General features: G+C 37.6%; 1 protein-coding gene across 1 annotated transcript in view; it reads left to right on the forward strand.

Annotated features, from left to right (window-relative positions):
• Positions 1-20,123, forward strand: part of SV2C (synaptic vesicle glycoprotein 2C) — an 88,430-nt gene extending 68,307 nt beyond the window's left edge. The window contains exons 7-12 of the mRNA XM_067315516.1: positions 981-1,069; positions 2,400-2,564; positions 5,891-6,024; positions 7,638-7,841; positions 8,750-8,909; positions 19,940-20,123. Coding sequence (XP_067171617.1) covers positions 981-1,069; positions 2,400-2,564; positions 5,891-6,024; positions 7,638-7,841; positions 8,750-8,909; positions 19,940-20,123 — 936 coding nt within the window. The remainder of the gene's footprint in view (positions 1-980; positions 1,070-2,399; positions 2,565-5,890; positions 6,025-7,637; positions 7,842-8,749; positions 8,910-19,939) is intronic.
• Positions 20,124-20,533: the final 410 nt, after the last annotated feature.

The following is a 20,533-nucleotide window of genomic DNA, read 5'->3' on the forward strand; positions in this document are numbered from 1 at the left end:
GAACCTTGTAATGAAAACTGAGAAAAGTCTTATTAATAAAAAACACTAAGAATGTCCAAAACAGCTTTTCACAGCTCTGAAAAATCTGACATCTTAAAGCTTTCCAGAGCTAAGCAGAAGTGTTGTAAACTAGGGTTTGTCACATATTTCCGATCAAAATTACTTTGCTTCAAAAATTGGCTTTTCACTATGAAAAAAATCCAGGAAGTGTCTACATTTAAAGTTATTTGTCCAAATTTGGAGTAGATGAAAACGGAAGTGTTATGATTTGGCTTTGTTACTAAAACAACTGTTAAGAAGTTGCAGCTTTGTTGTCTCACATCTTTGTCATTTCACTGAATTAGTGCCTGGGTCAGAGTGTCTTCCTTGGTACCTGATGTGTGCTAAAAACTGCTAGGACAGATTGCCTCTTCTCTCCAAAAGCCGGAAATGACCTTGAGAGAGAGAGGAAAACACCATTCTCAGTCAGCTCTGCTGTAGAGCTTCTGGCCTGGGGATGGTCTCAGCTTTTCCTCACATAGTTAAAGTACCAATTTCTAGCTGTAATAGATAATGACAAATCAAACTCTGATTTGTGTATCCTATTGAATTATGGAGTATAGCTCATCTAAACTTAAAGCAGTATAATACTGGGAGGTGAGAAGGAAACGTTTCTGAGAGGATCTTTGTCAGATCCTTATCTTATTTGTGATAGTGAATTGAAGACGCCTAGAGATTAGGAAAGTTTGAAGTAGTCTGTGGAGGTAACTTAACAGACAAAGTGAAAAGAGGCCAGAAAGACACAGAACATGCACAATCTGGTTATAGCCAGAAATTAACTTACTTATATCATAAGTACAGTCTGACTTTGGTATCAAAGAGCTAATTTATTCTCTCTGATACCCTGTAGAAGCAAGAAAACCAGAATAGAAAAGCTTCTGTCATTTAACAAAATTGTTCAAAATATTTTAAAAATAAATGTATTTCCTAATGATTTACAGATTTGGTTGACATTTATGAGGTGTTTCAACTATCCGGTGAAGGATAATACAATCAAACTTACAGCTGTATGGTTCACCCTGTCTTTCGGGTAAGAATGCTTCAAATCCTAAACCATTTTTGGCAGACTTGGTAGACAGAGGAATCATCTGCATGCAAATCTTTGTCACTATGATTATCTTTTTTCTTTGGAAAGGTTTTATTCAATATCTTTCCACGTAATGCTATATTTATCGGTTAGTCTGGTTTTGGTTAGTCTCTTTTTGGTTGCAAGCCTGATTCATTAAGAATATATGGTTTAAGACAATTGGCATCTTCTGTAGATCAGGATCTTTGAACATTTTCATGTAGGCAATCAGCAAACATAGAAGAACTGTGCCTGCTTCAACATTTTAAAAGTGGGAGCTTGGTGCTCTACCTGCTTTAACTTTTAAAAAAGTATGTATTTTAAAGCCGGAGTCTTCAGGCTAGACTTGATTTATGCAGTATTTGGAAGATGTCCTCGATATTGTTACCCACTGATCCAGAACTCACTGGTGTCACTGCAGACAGATGCTGCTGTAGCTTACCTGTTTGTATCTAAAGGCAATCATGCTGTGTAGCCCCTTCATAAAACACGCTGACTTTTCTCCGTTACAGGGTCTCTTCCATGACAGAGTCTTCACAATTCTCCTACAGTCTCCCACTTCAAAAATAATCCACATCTTCACTTCATCTGCCCAACTTTCCTACTCTAGAGAACATTCAGCATAGTATATCCTAGCTTACTTTTGTTTTGGCACTCCGGTAGAGCTCCTTTCCTTTTTTAGTCCAAAGACAAGGCACCAGTGATCAGACCGTGAATTCCTATGCCGGATGCTAGAAGAGACTTTTTTCTTCATATCTCTCCCTGTCTCCAGTCTATGCAGAGCTCCATTCTTTGTGTCAGGGCACCACAGGGGCCGGTAGCAGCGAGGGTCTGACAGGGTCTGTCCTGCCACCCCACGAGGGAGCAGGGCACCCGGGGGCAGCCCAGCCCTGGGCACCGGGCACCTCTGTGGAGACAGGGATGGGCCGAGGCTGGGCGGTCACCCACAGTTGGGATCGGGATCAGTGGGGCCTGTGACTGGGCAGGGCTGGAGCCCGGCACCGATGAGATGTCACTGGGGAGGCCCTGGGCTGGACTGAAATGGGGTCTGGGCCTGGGCAGGGTGGAGGGAGACCCCGGGGGAGGCCAGGCAGGGGTGGTGAGGGCTGTTAGTACCTCAGGGCCCTGACACATGGGTTTCATGCAGAAGTGAATTCCAATCTGGATCTATTCTTTACACACAATATTTGGAAATCATGCATCAAGTAAATGGTTGAGAAAGCTGCTCATTCTCACCTTGCACAGATTTCTGAACATGTGAGAATTGTGACTGAATATTTGCTGTTTTTCACAGCTACTACGGCTTGTCTGTCTGGTTTCCTGATGTCATTAAACATCTGCAGTCAGACGAGTATGCATCCCGAGTGAAACATTTTCGGAATGAGGAAGTCTCACATTTTGTCTTCAACTTCACATTGGAAAATCAGATTCACAGCAATGGAGAATACATCAATGACAGGTCTAGAGATTTTCTAATATCCTGACTTGGCTAGAACAAATAAATGCATGTTTTAAAGCATGTTCTAGTAATCTAATAATTTTCTATATTAACTATTAATAGAAGGTGTTGTTACTTTTGTTGTTACACAACCCTCTAGTGTATCAGCCACTCCTTCCAGTTTTGTATTGTCTGTCCTTCCTAAAGAGCCTGTATGCATCCACTGCAGCTATCACTGTGCATCGTGTGAGCTATCGCACCATGTCTCTGTGATCCCAGTGAGACTGTAGCCCTGTAACTGCATACAGACTTCTAATCCCTCCAGTTTCTCTGCCGTGCTGTGTGCATGAGTGTACGGGCACTTCAGAGAGGCACCCCGGCATGCTGACTTCCTAGAAAGGGCACGAGAGCCTTCCCCATAATGTGGCCGCTTAGGCTCTTCCTTGTTCACATACATGTGCTTGGGGTGATTCCACTTTAGCCCCGCTTTGCTGATTAAGAGGCCCCTTCTGTTTACATCACCCCAGACCCTTTGGTTGCTAGCCCTGTCCACTACTTCCTTACTGGACCATTGGTCATTCTCTCCCTCCCCCATCATTCCCAGTTTAATGCCCTACTTACCAGGTTGCCCAGCCTGTTGGCAAAGATGCTTCTGCCCCAAGTTCTTCTGTGAAGATCCCTCATGCAAAACCAGGTTCTTTGCATTCCTGGAGAAAGCCTGAAAAGCCCAAGTTAATGCTACTTCCTTTCACAGTGGGATTCAAAGGTTTTCAGAGCCAGCGTATGCAGCATATTGCTGGGGGATGGGGGAGGATGTACTTTTATCTCTGTTGCTGGTTCTTTCTTGTAGCAGTTAAGACTGCTGTGTGAAAATGTTAAGCATTAGAGGATCAGATCATATCACAGAAAAATAAAAGATAAATATTACTGTAAATCAATAAAAAGCATGAACAACTCTTAAATGGGAAACAATACATTGGCAATGCATTTTGTATTTTTTAACTGAATCCATAAGTCTTCAGACTCTAGCTAGAATTTTACAGATAACCAGATAACTTAGGGAAAAATTAAACACAGCTGTTTTAGGTGTCTGGTTTCTCTTAAGAAATATCCAGAAGAACCATGTGAAGGGACTCCTGGATGTCATGGTACTAAATAATTATTATTTCCATTGGAAAATATATATCTAAATGAATAATATTGATGATTTTGGTAAATCAGGGTAATTCCTTTTTTAATAGGAACTTGAGTTCTGAGGTTAAAGTCTTGAGTTGAAGGTTTATGCTTTGCAGACAAAAATGAGCAGTTATCTCATTTTTAAACTGCCTATACCTTCCAAATTCATTTTCTTTCCAGGAGACGGATGTTCTCCTAAAAGCGAAGAAGAGTTAACTATCATTCAGTAAGTTTCAGTTGTTTTGCATTGTCAATCAAGACCTTATCACTTTGAACTGAAAATTTTTGTAAAACAGTAAATCTAACACTAATCCACTCTAAACCCCTAATTTACTCTTTCAAATGTACAAATTTAGTAGGTCTTTGATAAGCCTATTCAGTTATTTCAGAGTTTCACAAAACATTTGCCACATTAATGTGCACTTTTTTGATATTCTTCCCCAACAAATGTCTCAGTACTCTACTTACCCCTATTTTTCAGTATTTCCTTCAAGTTCTTTCTTAACTGGAAGATGTATCCATCAATACTTAACTTTTTACTCTGATGCATTTCTCATGGATTTGAATTCAGATCACCTCAGTAATCCAAACCAGTTTTAATACAGTCACAACATATTTCCTGTCCGGAGTAAAAAGTGCATCAGAAGCACACAGGACATAGCCTGTCTTTTCTGTTCCAGCTCACTAATCTAACTGCTAAATTCTCTTTGTTCTCTCCTGAAATTAGGCTACATTTTTAAATGGAAAGTGCTATATGAAAAATGATAATGAGTTGACATTGAACTCCAGCCTGATTTTAATCAGACTGTCACAAATGAGAAATATATAGTAACTAATACTAATGGGCTGAGAACACCTTTTTTCTGACCAATACAAGAAGAGAAATCATTAGCTAGAAATTATTTTCCTGTGATAATCACAGTTATCTTTTGTTCTCCTTTCTCATTAAAATTTGATTCTAACAACTTTATTGGTGAGCAAGTTTAATTCCTTTTATTTGGTATGTAGCATATTTTGTATGTTTGCACTCCTACTATTATTCTTGTAATAGGAAAAATACTTAGCTAGTCACAGCAGGTTTAATTAGAGTAGAGCCAGATCTGTGCCTGGAAGGCTTTGCCATGTTAACTATATTTACTGTTATATAACAATTAAAGCACTGCTTTTCAAGGCACTGTCACTTTTGATGCAAACTGCCAGCAAAACTACCCTTTTGTAGGTGTAGCTTTTCCCACATTCAAGTGAAATAAAATATATTACAAAAAGTTCTGATTTATTGCTACATCTATGGGGTTTTTTCTAGCATAATGATGTTAGTTTGCGTAAATATACTAGAAAAAGCTTATTGTACTGGTTTAGCCTAGTAATGTAGAACTAGGAAGTTGTTGCTAGTACCATGCTTTGTCCTTGAATTTTTATATGAATGAATGAATTAAGAGACATCCTCTGGAAGGAGGATGTTAAGAAATAAGAAAAGCTAATAACAATTTGTTTGTACATGGTTTATGTACACAGTAATTGCAATTGTATGCACAGACACAGTAGTAGCAAACACATACTCTGGTCAGATATCTAACTGTAAACTGCATGTGTAATTGGTGTGATCGTGTTAAACCATTTTGTGAAACCATTTTTAAAAACTTGGATCAATATTTTTTGGAGTTGAGCTTGACACAGTGCAGAGTGTTCATCTGGAGAAATAAAGGTTCTTTCAAATATTCTTTCTTTCTGATGTCCAGGTACCAGCAGGTGCTTGTTTGTTCCAAGAGATGAGATTTCTGGAGCCTAAGCTCCCAGTTTACAACAGTAATGTCAAATTACAAGTAATAATGATTTTACAAGGATATTCCATGACATTATTTTTGGCTGATGATCACAGACATGTAGTAACTGTAATAGTCTCTTTTTATGTTAGTTATTAAAATAAATTGTATTACTGATTATAACCAGCAGCTAGGTGGAGATGCCTTTTTAATGCTTTTTCTCAAAGGTAGTATTCTAGAATGAGCTTTTCATTAATTTTGTCACCGTAACGTTTTTAAGTAATCACTGTTTCGGAGGTGGAGATTTTTGAGAAAGGCACCAGGTAAACCTGTGTAGCTGAGTCATTCTGCTCTGTCACTGTTTCTGACCTATGAAGGTAGACTGATAGAAATTATTTGTATTGGCAGGTTTATTATGATGAAGTTTAAATCAGTAACCTTTGAAGATTCCCTTTTTAAGAACTGTGTGTTTGAAGACATTACTTCACTGAACACATACTTCAGGAACTGTACTTTTGTGAATACCACCTTCTACAACACAGGTATTACAAGAGAAAAAAAAAAGTCCATTGTTCCACTGCATGTTCGTATTTTACTGTTGTGGTCTGATTATAGCTTCTAGTTTTCTAACAAGACATTCAGGAAGCCTTCTTGTAAGGAATACAAAGCTATAAAAAGCAACAGGGGTCAGTAATTAAATACCAGAAAAGAGAAAGGTTCATATCCTCACTGGAGAGACTGCAAGCCTGATATTGATTCAGATAATGAATGTCTCTTTGATTTTAATCATCTCTAGAGAGTTTCAGTCTGGAGAGGAGAAGATATGTTTACTGATTTACTGATTGCTCCAGTTAGCTGTATTTTCTATGTGATCTAAATGGGACTGGTGAAGTACATTGTCCTATTGTGCTTACTGTGGGAAGGGGTTCTAAGTTCAGGATTCATGCTACTTTATCTTTAATCATTCCCAGTTTACTACATATTCTGCCAACAAGAGGAACACACATTTTCACACATATAAACAGAGTAAAAACATTTTTTTCCAATTCAATACTATGTAAATGAGAGTAGCATATGGCCAACAGCTTACATCTGGAAGAATGCAGAACTTCTTACTGCTTTCCTGTTACTCCAGGAATCGTATTAGTAATAGGGTCAGGTTTCAGAACAAGCAATGCCCAGCTTTCATTGCCTGGAAGGAAGGTATTCCTGATTCAGGGTTTTAAGGCTGACAGGAGCAATAGAAGGGAAGGGGAAGTAAGGAGAGATCTCTAAATGGTATTTGGAGAAGAATGGCTTCAACCGTTGCATGTAGTAACACATCCATTTTCTTGTTCAATAATGAATGCATGAAAATGTCACCACATCAACGTTCAGTTTTACAGTGGTGGCAATCTGCTTTCAGAACCCAGGAGGATCTGACTGATAACTTTTGAAATGATAACTAGATGCAAAACTATAAAAACTGGAGCAGTCAGAAATATATGTGATCATTTGTGTTTCATTTAGAAATATTAAAACAGACACAATTTAGGCTGAGTTTACAGAGCAAACATTAGCAAAATGTTGAATAATCAAAAAACTAATTGCCTCTCTAAGCACTAGGAAGGATTCATTTTGCAGAGTCATTTTCTCAGACTAGAAGTGAGCTGAAGATCAAGTGTTCTGCTCAAAAATGAAAATGAGTTTACTCTGAATTCCCTATGATCATTTGCCTTTAACAGAAGCCCACACAAACTGAGCATGATTGGCAGTCTTGGCTGGAAGGATACCTGGTATGCAAACAGTAGGTCTGATACTGAGCAAAATTGAGGAACATTGGCAGTGCTCAGTGGTAGAAACTTGCAACTATCCCAGGCTTTTTAGGCAAGACCAGCCTTTGCTGATAGGACATAACCAAATAAAGTGCAAGCAGAGATGAAGTACATTAATATAATTTACTGACTTGAAGGCCTTAGTTCCTTACTTTTATGAGCTTTGCATGTTTTTTATTAAGATAGAAAGCTGTGAAAATTAACAGCCATAACTGGTCCCATTTCATGAAACAGGATCAGGGCCTAGTTATCATTAAGGTTGTCTAAGCTGGAATGCTTTTGATCAAAAACCACACAGAGTCAAATATTTGCTGAATTTTTTCTTTTTCTTGTTTCCACAGATCTCGAGCAATATAAATTTGTTGACAGTGAATTTATAAATTGCACATTTTTCCACATCAGGACAGGATGCCAGATCTCTTTTGATGACGACTATAGTGCCTACTGGATTTACTTTGTTAACTTCCTGGGAACGTTGGCAGTGTTGCCAGGAAACATTGTCTCTGCTCTTTTGATGGATAGAATTGGGCGTTTGACAATGCTAGGTATGCACTTCACAGTAAAATAGGAAACAAAAGCAAAACCTAAAGCTATCCTGATAAAGTAACATTTTCTCTTTTTAAAGGATTTAATTCAGAGAAGTAAGGAAAAAAATTCCTTCTAAAGCTATTCCTTTATGCAGCATTCTAAGTGCCATTTTAGAAAGCTCCCAATTTAGGAAGTCTAGGAACAAAGGAGTTTGTAACTGGTTCTACTATGCCACATTATCAATCATTATTCTTCCACACTGGAATTACAAGACTGTAATTTAGGCATTTGGGATGAGATTTGGAACAGTGCTGACCATTGGCTTGCCTTTGCTCTAGCTGAAAGGAGAGCAGCATATACACGGATTATCGTTGGCTAGTGGAGCAGCTCCTGGCAATGACCCAGTGAGCAGTCCTTAGCCTGTTAGCCATTTTGGAAAGTAATACAGCTGAAAGGCATCTACTGCAGAATATCTCCAATGACAAATCTGTTTTCATTTTACTTCTATAACTACGTAGTAGTTTATTATGTTCATTTTCTAGGAGCATATTTATATATAAATTCAATTCCTGCTCACACTACAATATATGATTGAGTTTTGTTTAATTGCAGGAGATGATAAACAATGAAGAATAGGGGTGGTTTTCCTGAGAAGACTTTGTTTGGTAGTTCAGAGGGGGTTCCAGTTTAATACTTTACGATATATCCTAATATTTGAGGAGTTACACTTTCGTTTTTTTCCCTGAGCCCCTTAAAACTTTTGTCTGCCAGAATGGTCTAGCCAACAGAGGATATCTCTTTAGTTTTTAACTCAAAACATATGGATCAGTTATTCACACACACTGTGTGAATAGAAATATTAGACAAACAAAGATCGTTTAAATACAGCTCCACTTAGTATTTGCTTCATCTGTCTTGTATATAGGTGGTTCCATGGTTCTTTCTGGCATAAGCTGTTTTTTCCTGTGGTTTGGGACCAGTGAATCCATGATGATAGGTATGCTTTGCCTCTACAATGGTCTCACCATCTCAGCGTGGAACTCCCTTGATGTCGTTACTGTGGAATTGTATCCTACAGACAGAAGGTAAGTGCAGATATATCTTTGTTAACCTTGCTGGGTCCATCTCTGTGTACCAGCAGAAATGGTAAATAGAAATGGTTAAATATGAGCTTTACAGCAGTGGTAATGTTTTGAGCTGGCCAAATACATAGTTAGTCTTATGAACAGCAAGGGGAAAAAAAAGATTTTTTGAGCTATTTGGTATGTGTTTTGCATCAAATATTACCTAGTCAGGAAAATACTACAAATGTAGTTTCATATGAAATATGAAGGTCTAACTGCTACTTTTGTTTAAAATACTACTTATCATCAATAGTATTTCTGAAAACATTAATGCAATAACTCTGGGTTTCCTCTAATGCAAGTAGCTATGAAGTCAGCATTTGGTCCAAAATAGCAATATTGCTGCGTTTGTCTTTTGATTATGAAGTGGTGTGGGGATGATAATAAAAATCACTGGCTGGAGCTGAACAGCATCTTCTGCAAAAGATTGTGGGTTTGAACCATGCTGAACTGTTAATCAGTGCGCTAAGGATTTGTATGCAGGGTCAATAGCAGTTGGTATGTTCTCATCATTAATCACATACAGGAATGTCTTGGGCACTACTCCCAACCTCTCAAAGATCTTGGAGAAAGACTCAGGACAGTTTTCATGTCCTGCAAGCACTGCTGCTAGAAGGGAATTTTTCCTTTAGTGTTGAGGTGTAGGATACTCTTTAACGTTGATCTGATGTCACTGAATGAACTGTAGGAAGAACAGTCTAGTCATACGCTATGTCAAGCGTAAAAACATAAAAGTCACATTTTATTGAACAGACTGGGATATTTTTTCTTTTTTTTTTCTCCTTAAAAAATAATTTCTGTGTAAGCTTGCAGAGTTTCCTGCCAATGTGTGGAGTGTCTTTTCTCTTATCACAATACTACTTGTTATGTCATTCAGTAGAAGTTTCAAATAGAGTGAAAAAAAAATTCCAGAAGTTTATCAATGCTTAATGCCTTGCTGGCAGTTCTAAGTTTTGGGGCGCAGATGCATCTGGCTTTGGTGATGTTCATTAGGAGAAAGGAGACTGTAGACTGGGTTGAGTATTCACCTCTGCTTTCTTTTCATTGGCATTTTATTTTAATTTATGCTTCTTTACACAAGAAAGTAATCTCTGTTTTTATGGTTATGTCCAAATAGCCATACTGTGCTGCTCATGAATCCAAAGCACTAAGTTTTTATAGCACTTCTGTTTTTATTCCACCTCAGGAAATTTCTCTTCTGGCAATAATTATTCCATTAGTCAAGCTTTATGGTATAATTTTAATAAACATCCTTTATAAATAGATATTTTCTTGGAATTCATGAATGAAATAGTCATAAATATTTTCCTAAAATGAAACAGAGAAAAATAATTGTGGTAAAACACATTTATTTTAAAGGAAGAAAAAATAATCATCAGTACTAGGAATGATAAAACAAACATTACTGATACCTCTTCTAGGGCATCTGTATTTGGAGCTAATAGTTGTTGTATAGAAGTTTCCACTAGCGTTGAGATTGTAGCAATTTTTTCCCTCATTTTCTTTTTTAAAAATTTATGCATGCAAAAATAGCTGTATTGAATTCCACCATGAAAATTTACTTCCAGATGTGGGGTTTTTTGGAAACAACTCACATAGAAAATATATAATTTTATAATATCAGTGTAAAAAGGCTAATAGGCAATCTACCTGTCTCAGAAAAGGTATTGCTTATATATAATGAAGGTGAGATTTTTCCCAAAAGTTCTGGTCTCTCCACTACCATTTTTCATCTGTTGGGTTATAAGGAAATGAGCAGTTCTGGAAGTCTGTTCCTAGCTTTTTAGATTGGGGTAAGGCTGTCCCTGTGTTTCATAAAACTGCAGGGACTCATTGCCTGTTTTCCACGATTCTTTCTCTGATATTTTGTATCCAGGCTGGCTCCAGTTTTTAAGGCCTCTATTACCTACCTCTAATGGTCCTGTTTGTCCTTCTAAGACTTCTTTGATCTCCATAACCTAGTATGACTTGTCACAGTTTGCCAGGAATTTCCAGGTGTTGCAAGGGGCCCCAGGACCGGACAGCCTTTCCAGGAATATATGATGCACGGAGCTGCATCCAGGGTCCTGCACACTCAAGAGGATGTGCTCTGCTTTCACTCTAAAGATGCACTTTCAGACCTGCTGGTTGAATCCACAGTGAATGTGGTCCTAGAATGTTTTCCCGTAAAAGATGATCTAGATGCAACCATTTTGTTCACTGTATCACTGTTTTGCTACCCTGCTATGTCCTCTTTCCTTTCTCCCGACTGGTGAAATGGCTAGAAACCAGCAGCAAAGGGCAGCTGGAGGTTGGGCTGGAAGAAAAGGGTGTGGAAGGAGGCCGGTGAAACGCTTCACAGGCATGAGAGACGGAGCCTGGCAACACCTCCTTTTCTTCCTGCATGACTCCTCTTGGAAACTAGCCAGTTGCCAAACTGCTGGGGATTTGCCAGTGTCATGCAGGGTAATACAAAATGCGTTTCATAAATCGTACTCCAGCTTATTTACGAAAGGCCATATTGGCTTTCTGCCAGGCAGGGATGTGGTGAGCAGTTTAGAAGCTTTTGGAGTATAGGATACACAGGACACATTTCATTTTTCTCTTCGTCTACCCAGAGGGCAGAATTAAGGTTGTTTCAGAATCTTCACAGATTTGGGTTCTGTATGCTTTCAAACTTAACTATGGATTTATGCTTTAATTTACAATTTAATGCCCGGGTTAGAGGTAATTAAGCAGTTTGTCCTAAATTCCTGATGAGTACTTTCAGATTTTATGCCGTTGGAGCATGGCTTTTGCCTGGATGTTCTTTATAAAACTTCGGTAGATATGAGCAACTGCTAAAGTAAGAGAGATGTTAGAGACTGTATAGATGTCACGTGGTTTTCAGATAGATGAAGAAGTTATGTTAAAAGATAAAAGATATGTTACAAATCCTAGTCATAGGGAGGTTTATCTCTTCCAGATGACACACACAGAGGTAATGAATAATCATTTCATAATATTAATTTATTATTACTTTTCAATACACAAACTTTAAAGGACACCAATGGTGATAAGCTGTGAATTAGCTGATTTCTAATAAACAAGGAAGTTAGCCCAGCTCCACAGTATAAAGCAGTTGTTTTACCTCATCTTTTCTCTCATCTTTTCTCTCGTCTTCTTAATGGCCTGTGTTATTCTGGATTGCTCAACAGTCAGCACATTCTGAAAAGTCTTTGGTCAGCTGTGACCCACTGGAGAGCCGAGCTAAGCTGCTCAGTAGCTATGGAAGCTCTGCTCTAAAGGAGAGTTATTAAACTTCTTGTGAGCATTTTTGGATGCTCCTGGAGTAATTTCTTACTCTTTTATAAACCTAGTGTATTTTCAGAACACTGCCTTAAATGAGGTGATGTAGAACTTGAGGCACAGAGGAGAAAGATAATATTGTTAAAAATGACTTTAGGTGCCTGATTTGACAAATGTGGGGTCTGGGTTTCAGTTACTGAGCATTTTACAGGGGGAAATGGGCTGAAAGTATAACTTCCACTGCAGCTATGAGTGCTTGTCAGCAACTCAAATCTGAAAGTGCTAAGCTGAGCACCCAGAAAATGTGAAACACATACTTAATGACCACTTAATTTGGTTCAAGTGACTTGCCTAGCATCATTCAGGAATTTTATGATGAGGGCAGGAATTATCCGTTTCTCCTGACAGCGTTCAACTACCTTAACTGTGAGACTCTGCTTTCTCATCTTGCCGTCCTCAACCCTAGTGACAGTGCACCTTCCAACTTCTGCAACAGATGAGGCAAAGCAAGTTTCCTTCACTACATAACTGTTTTATCCCTCTAGCTCTCTTTGTTCTGTGCATTGGCACAATGATATGGAAAAAAATACTATGTGATGAGGTAATTATAGATTGTGTTGTAATGTGTGTGCCCAAGGGGCTTGAATATTGCACAGTTGCCTAGGTCTGCCTATAATACAAATATAAATGGAAGAGAGTTAAAGCTCTCCAAAGAAATAACATTTATGAAGATTTTAATGACTTTGAAACACAGTCGTTGCATTCACATAAATGTTAAATGTCTTCTTGTGAACTAACTTGGGAAGCACCAAGATTTTAAGTCAAGACTTGTTAAGGAGTAGGTACAACAAATAAGCCAAACCTAAACAGATACTAGAAAACAATAAGTCATCTCCTTATATTTCCTGCAGAGTAAATCAAGGGCAGATAGCATCAAATAACCAACAATTCATCATTTTTACTATGGTTGCCAGACATCTAGTTTTGAATCTTGGCCAGGAATATTTTGAATTCAAGGTGTGCTACAAAATGAAGTCTGGAATGAAATCCTGTTCTGCTTTTTTTAATATCTCTGAAAGAAATTCATAAGGGTTTGGTCATAAATAGGAAATAAGGCACCTATCTTCAGTTTATTATATATTTATCTTTTGCTTCTCTTCTTGAGCCCTGAGAATCTCCCCCCAGACTCATAACCATTATTCACAGGATATCTTAAGTACAACATTTTATTGCTGTGGCTGTCGGAAGAGAAGTTTTCTATTCTTTTCAGTTGTAATAGCAAAGTCATCAGCTTACAGTGCACTTCTGACAGCTATTTTCTACTGCCATCCTGTGGATGTGGTTCATCTGCACTTTGCTGAAATTCATGTTGGTGTTTTTAGGACATGAAATGCTTCAGCTATACAGTTTCTTTCTTCTTTCCCAGCAGAGCAGGCGTTGTGAATAATGACCATTACCTTGTTCACTGAACTGAAAATAGTTTGCTGTTTAGCTACTGGAGATTTTGATTTCTTACCCAGTCACACTGAAGTCTGCTGACAACTCAAAGAATGCTAGGCAGATATTCTCTATTTGCTGTGTATATTTTACGCTTACCACCAAAATATCTATACAATTCAAAGACCCTAGGATCGCTCTAGAGTCCCTCTTCTCCCCCACTGTGGTAGCACCCATCTTCTTAGATAGTTATTTATTTTTGGCAAGACCATATTTCTATGGAAAAATTCTGAACAGTGTTACTTTGAAGTCCTTCTTTACTGTCTTATTTTTATTCCATTGATTTCTTGCAGATATGGAACCAGGTAGGATTAATATGAAACGAAATCCTTATCTTCTACGTTTGATGCCTTGAACCAGTCTTGTCTTGCAGAAGGCATCAAACTAATTTGAAATATTTTTTCAGGGATTATAAAATAAAAAAGGCTTAGAAGTTTAGGATTTTTGACTGTTTTGTTCTTCTTGTGAGAGCATTTGTCAAAGTAACTTAATTCTTCTCTTCCATCAAGGCAAAGATAGGAGAAACCAGGCCTTTCTTATTCTTTGATTAATTTTTTCTATTTTGTCTCCAGTTTTATACTTACGTACAGGAGGATGGAATCATTGCTTTTGAAGGATTCACAACCAAACTTAATGGATTAGTAGTCCAAGGCAGAAAGGCAAAATCCATGGGTCTGCTTGCACAGTGAAGGCTGTAACTGGCCAGTCTATCATCTGAAAATGTCTGGACTTCAGAAAATCGGCCACAGCACATTCAGAAAATTCATGGTTTTCATAGCCTTTCAATGTTATCAACACCCATGAAAATGGTATTCAAAGTCTTTTGTAAAGTGTTGGAGAGGTTCAGCACTAGCTCTGGCAAGAAGGTTGTCAAATATATGCGCTACACATTCAGGAGCAATCCAAAGGCTCTTGTAGGACAATGAGGTTGTTAAGTGTTCTGACTATAAGCAATGGAAAAGTGGGGCCAAAGTATTTTACTTAGGTGTATAAGCACCTGGTCTAAGAAGCAGCATATGTGGCAACTGGGAAACAAGCTCTTTTAATCTAAAGACTTGGATAATCCCTCTATTTTTAACTGTTTTGGATTCTTGCCATTTGTTATGTGGGTCTTGGATGAAAGGAAGCCAGCTGTTTTCCTTGGTCACAGCTTCTCCAGCCCCTGAAGTAAAATACATTTGTGGAAATGCCTTTTATCCTAACATCCAGCTTTCTCGCATATCTGACACTTTCATAGGACTTTTGCATTGTTATTCTAGCATTACTGAAATCTGTAACTTTTTTTTAAAGCAAGTCCACATTGATGCAGCAGCACTGTCTGACTGGGCAAAGGATTCTCGCTACCCAACTCCCTTGGCCAGTAATGAGGATTGCTTATGGACTCAAAAAGAGATTTTTGTGCCAGTGCTTTGCCCAGTAACTGATCAACATAACGGAGACTGGTATATTTAGTAATGACTTTAGGCTTTTGGATTTTTTCACTTAGTTCATTCAGGATGCTGAGATGACACATCATGTATCTTTGATCATTTGCAGACTTTCTGTATACTCCAGCACTTTCCTGAAAGACTATGGCAAAGATCGTATTAGTGTTGCAGGAGAAGACTTGTGTGTTTCAGCATATATGTTGCATGGCTTTTTTTTACTCCTCTGAATTCAGTAGAATGAACTATGAAGGGATGAATTAGTACAGATTTTAGCCGATTTGAGTCACAAGCACCTTTTTAAGAAAGCTGTTTGTTTTTTAAACAAACAAGTTCTGAATTTGCCATCCCTATCCCTCAACAGTTTGCTCAATGACTTCATTCTGAGCGCACAACAAATTCATGTTCAAACACAGTATTAGAACTGAAGGATATAAAAGGAGAATGTTGAACAGGGATACTACTTTTCAGGCACAGGTAGTAACAGCTATGTAATTAGACATTTTACTTAAGCCTGTGAAAAATCTTACTATTTCTGTCACAGTGGATGTCACAATAAATGACCAGGCAAACTGATGTGCACATTATATATTTTAGGCAAAAAGACATGCCTGGAAACTGCTTAAAGATCAAAAGACTGAATTGCTGCTGGGTTGTTCATTTTGTATCATCAGAACAGCCAAGCCAATAAAAATAAGCTTACTTTATCTTACTCTTTTCATGACAATTCGTTAATATTAATAAGGTTAGACTAATAGCAACATCTTACAATTGGAAAAACTTAGTAAGTTAGGTTTACAAAGAAGAAATGGATTTTCAGTGCCAACAAACTACCTTAATTTTACTCAGATATAAGAAATGTTGCATTATAATATTACAGATTTACCTTTTATTACAAATGGAATTTCTATTACAAATATACAGTATTATAGAAATACAAAATATTTAATACAAAAACACAAAATATTTAATACAAATACAAAAAATACAAAATAAAAAATTACAACTCAAATGTATACAAAATTATACAAAATTGCATTTATTTATGCAAATACAATTTTTTCAATTTATGCGATTTATACAATTTGTATACAAATTATGCAAATACAAAATTAATACAAATTTATACAAAATACAAATACAAAATCAATATACATACAAAATATTTAATATAATTCAAAATATTATTAAAATACAATATTTTGTATTACAAAATTACCTTAATCCTTAATATGGTAATACTGGATATAGAACTGATAATAGTTCTAGATTATAGTGGCAGCCCTGAATATGCTAGCTGTAGAGCCCAGCACATGAAAATAAATGGTCCGAATTGTTCAGAAAATTGTATTCAGGTGAGGCAAGCAAATAGCATCTGTGAAACAACTTACCTTTATAAGGTAATATAAAACAGCACTGAGTGTAAGTAAGGCTTACCCATATGTTCTGTACTAGTGCCTTTCCAAAGACTTCATGCCCATATCTCTGTCCAAATTTGTATTAGCTAAATCTATATATTCTTTTGTGAGTTCTAGTAACTCTCTGAATATATTAAGGCTGTTGATGGCTAAGTGTCCATTTTCTCTATTTGAATACTATTATTTTCCTGTAACTCTTATTTAGGACAAGTTTGGTTTCACATCAGTAGTGAGAGCCAAGGAAATCGCATTTACATCTGCAGACAGTGATCACAACCAGTCACCACTATAACTTTAGAAATATCTTTTAGGCATAAACAAGGCCAAAATAGGAGCAGTTCTGACTCTTTTCATCTCCTTCTTCCCTGGACTTGTTCAAAATAGCTGCAGCCTGTTATTACTCCATCAGATAAATTCTGTTTTCCAGGCTGGCTGAGCTGTCTTCAACTTTTTCCTATCTGTTTGTGATAAAGTATATTTCACTGCAGTCTTTCCTCTTCCTGATCCTCCTTCCTATCTCCACTGTCATTCACCCTACGAGGTACATCAGTCTGGAGCTCCTTCATTGTCTGTAGCTTCTCCCCATTCTGGTCAGCTTCCTTTAGACACTTTCTGGTGCTTGGCTTTATCTGCCCTTATAGTACAGATATTTCTGTCTTAGAGGCTTGATCTTACTCTCCTATGGGCTTTGAAAGATTACTCCAGTAAGGTGGCTCTTCACCACTTCTTTCAGCACATCTCTCACTCCTCCTTTGGACTGACTTCTCCGAAAGTCTTCCTAAAACTTGCTCATTCTTCCTGTGAGGAAGATCTTTTCATGGAATTGTTGCAAGTATTTCTCTGTCAGAAAGCTTCACAAGCAACACTTCCAAAGTTTCCTCATCAGCTGCTCTCAGCAGTGGACTCTCAGGCAGCCCTCATGGGTCTGCATTGTTCCTTCTGTCAGGCAGCAGAACATGTCACTTTAAAGATGGTCATCTCCAGGATGTGCAAGTTCAAATTTTTTGGCAGTAAGTGTTGGGTAAGGTCTGCAGGTTTAATCAAACTAGTAAGGGCTTTAACCATTCAGGAGGCATATCTGAGTATCTTCTGCTTGTTTTTCAACCAGTTTCAACGAGGTTTTCTGGATAGTTTCTGCTCTGCTGTCCAAATAGACTGTCTCTCTTTCCATAGAAATCACTGATATTTCTAATCATTCAATATATTAAGGGGTACCATGTTTTGCACAAAGAGGAATTATGATTACTTCAGGCAAAGTAAACATTACTTTTCTAAATCCCGGCTATTTTAAAGAGATCAAGGGAGTCGCAAAACACTGCTGTCCACTGCAAGAGACGTATGGTTAAAGGCCTAATAAATAAAATATGGTTATAATTACACAGCAAAAGAGACTAACTCGTTTGTTCTCTTGAGGTCAGAAAAGGTATATAATACTCAGAGCTAACACTGGAAAAGTAAGTATTGACTTTTATGATTTTAATTCCTTAAGAAAGGGTTTAGAAGAAGAGGACTGACTTTGGTCTGCAACCATGGACAAATTAATATTTAATGTTAGCTGAAAAATCACTTTTAGAAGCTATATTAACCAGTCTGTTTCATGTTTTAAGTCTGTTCTGCAAACGTTCTGTTAACTTCAGAAATTTGCTGGTCAAAGTACACTTACTTCAAATTAGCACATTTCTGAATCTTCGTCAGATTCTGAAGTTGACTCTGTTGGTTAACTAAAAAAGTTCATTGAGTTCAGCTTCTTAGAGCAAACTAAAGTCATGCAGAAGTATGTCAGAAGAGTCCAGACCTACCTTCACCATTCTTTTGGAGCAGTGTCCTCAAATACATCAGGCCTGATATAATTCTGAAGGACAGTTTGAAAGCACAGCATGTCAGGATGTGGACAGTGCTGAAAAATGCTTCATCCTGGTGAACTGTGCTAGACAGAAGCTTTTACCTCTCCCCCAGCATGAGACCTGGAGGTAGGACACTGACAGGCCTGACTGATCAAAACTTTTGAGATCCAGTGACAAGATTTGCAGAAGAGAGAAGTGGATGAACTAATGACACTTTGGGCTGTGGCCATGTCCATCTGTTGCTGAGGGAGAGGACCTCTTCTCCTTTGATATCATGGTTTGCCTTTTCAGAATCAGAAAATAGTGCTGGAAGGAACCGTGACAGTTTATATCCCTGCTCCCAGTAAGGAGCACATCTGCTTACTTTGACATATGTCTGGGCTGCTTTCAAGGATCTCTCAGACTTCCTTCCTAGAATTCAGACTTGTCTGAGTAGAGGACTTCTCTTCCTCATAGTCAACCTCAGTTTGATAACTAAGACTCTTTTTAGTCGCTCAGTCCATTAGTATTTCTGTTAATCCTTGATGTTTAGGCTGGAGGCTTTTCTCTCTGATGGCAATCTTCCATGATATTAACAAGAAAGAAACATTTTGTTCTGAGGAAAGCTATCATCCTCCTAATTCTTATTATTTTATCCCACTGAGCACAGTTTGAGCTTCTGATAGTCCTTCTCTTTTTTGCTTCTTAGAGATTTGAGGCATGTTAGAGATTCTACTGTCATAGAGATATTTTTGTTGGTACATTTTGTGCAAGGTTATTCCTGAAGCTATGAATCATACAGTCATGTCAGAACACAATTTATTAAAATGATAGCAGTTTGCATAGTATATCTACATGTTATTGTTTCCAAAACTGTGCAGATCAGTGACTCTTGGTTTAGTTACCAAGTATTACTAAAATCACACCTGTACAAAGCAAAAGCCCCTCTGAATTGCCCAAGTCATCCTTTCTGATGGCAGTCCATTTTCTTTCCCTTTTCTCTAGAGTTTCTCAGATATCTCTTCTGCCCAAGTTTTTTTTTTTTTTTTTTTTTTTTAATGTGATCATTCTCTTTACCCCCTAAGAGATAGCCATTCATTATTATTGGAGGTCTCATTAGCCTTTTGAGAAAGTGCTGTTTCACCATGTATATCATCTGTGGGAAATGCATTTCTTTTCAGTACCCCAAGATGATCATCCTCTTACTCTGATGACTTCCCAAATCACCATGTAGCACTTGAAAGCTTCCCCATCTCCTGGCTCCCAATCCAGCATTTCAAATGTTATTGAATTTCCATTTGCAAGTCCTTTTCTTGTGCAGAAGTGCAAAGTTACTTTTTCAGTCATTCATTTTACGTTTTGATCACTGATGGAGCAGAATGGGTTTGCCTCAATAAAGTGCTGTAACAGTTGAGCTTTGATTTCACTTTATAAAGACAATGGGCAGAAGCTTTGTTGGCATAATTCTGTTTAAGATATTGGGGATTTATTCCCACTGAGGCTTTGTCTCAAAGGCTTTACTATTTCACCCATTTTTAACTTTATTTTGTTTTCTCTTCTAGGGCAACAGGCTTTGGCTTTTTGAATGCACTATGCAAAGCAGCAGCTGTACTTGGAAACTTAATATTCGGTTCCCTTGTTGGTATAACCAAAGCAATCCCTATTCTCCTTGCTTCTACTGTTCTAGTATGTGGAGGTCTGGTAGGACTTCGGCTTCCTGACACAAGAACCCAGGTGTTGATGTAACTGCAAAAAGCCATTTTATTATTTATTTCCTTCTTTGTACAAATGTCAGCTCTCCTGACTTATGGTGCAAAGGCTTCAGATTCTCAAAGCTTAGCAGGGTGCTCAGATGGCAGAAATCAAACACAAAACAAGATACTATGGAGTGGCAGAGATTTAGAAACCTCTATCTGAAAGTTTTAAATTTCTTTTTTTTTGTTTGCATACTTTGCTATTTAAAACAGCTTAATTTCACACTGCAAAGCTACCTCTTAAAACATTTTCAGTGATGTGTCCAGGAAGATAAAAACCATACCATAATTAGATATTTAAAATGCAATCAGTCATATTATTTAAATACACATACTAAATTTGGCTGAGCTTTTGTAACAATACAGACCTGCAAGTCGATTACTAACCCGTACTGGTGCACA

This window comes from Apteryx mantelli, chromosome Z, assembly GCF_036417845.1.
Source record: "Apteryx mantelli isolate bAptMan1 chromosome Z, bAptMan1.hap1, whole genome shotgun sequence".
Taxonomy (NCBI): Eukaryota; Metazoa; Chordata; class Aves; order Apterygiformes; family Apterygidae; genus Apteryx; species Apteryx mantelli.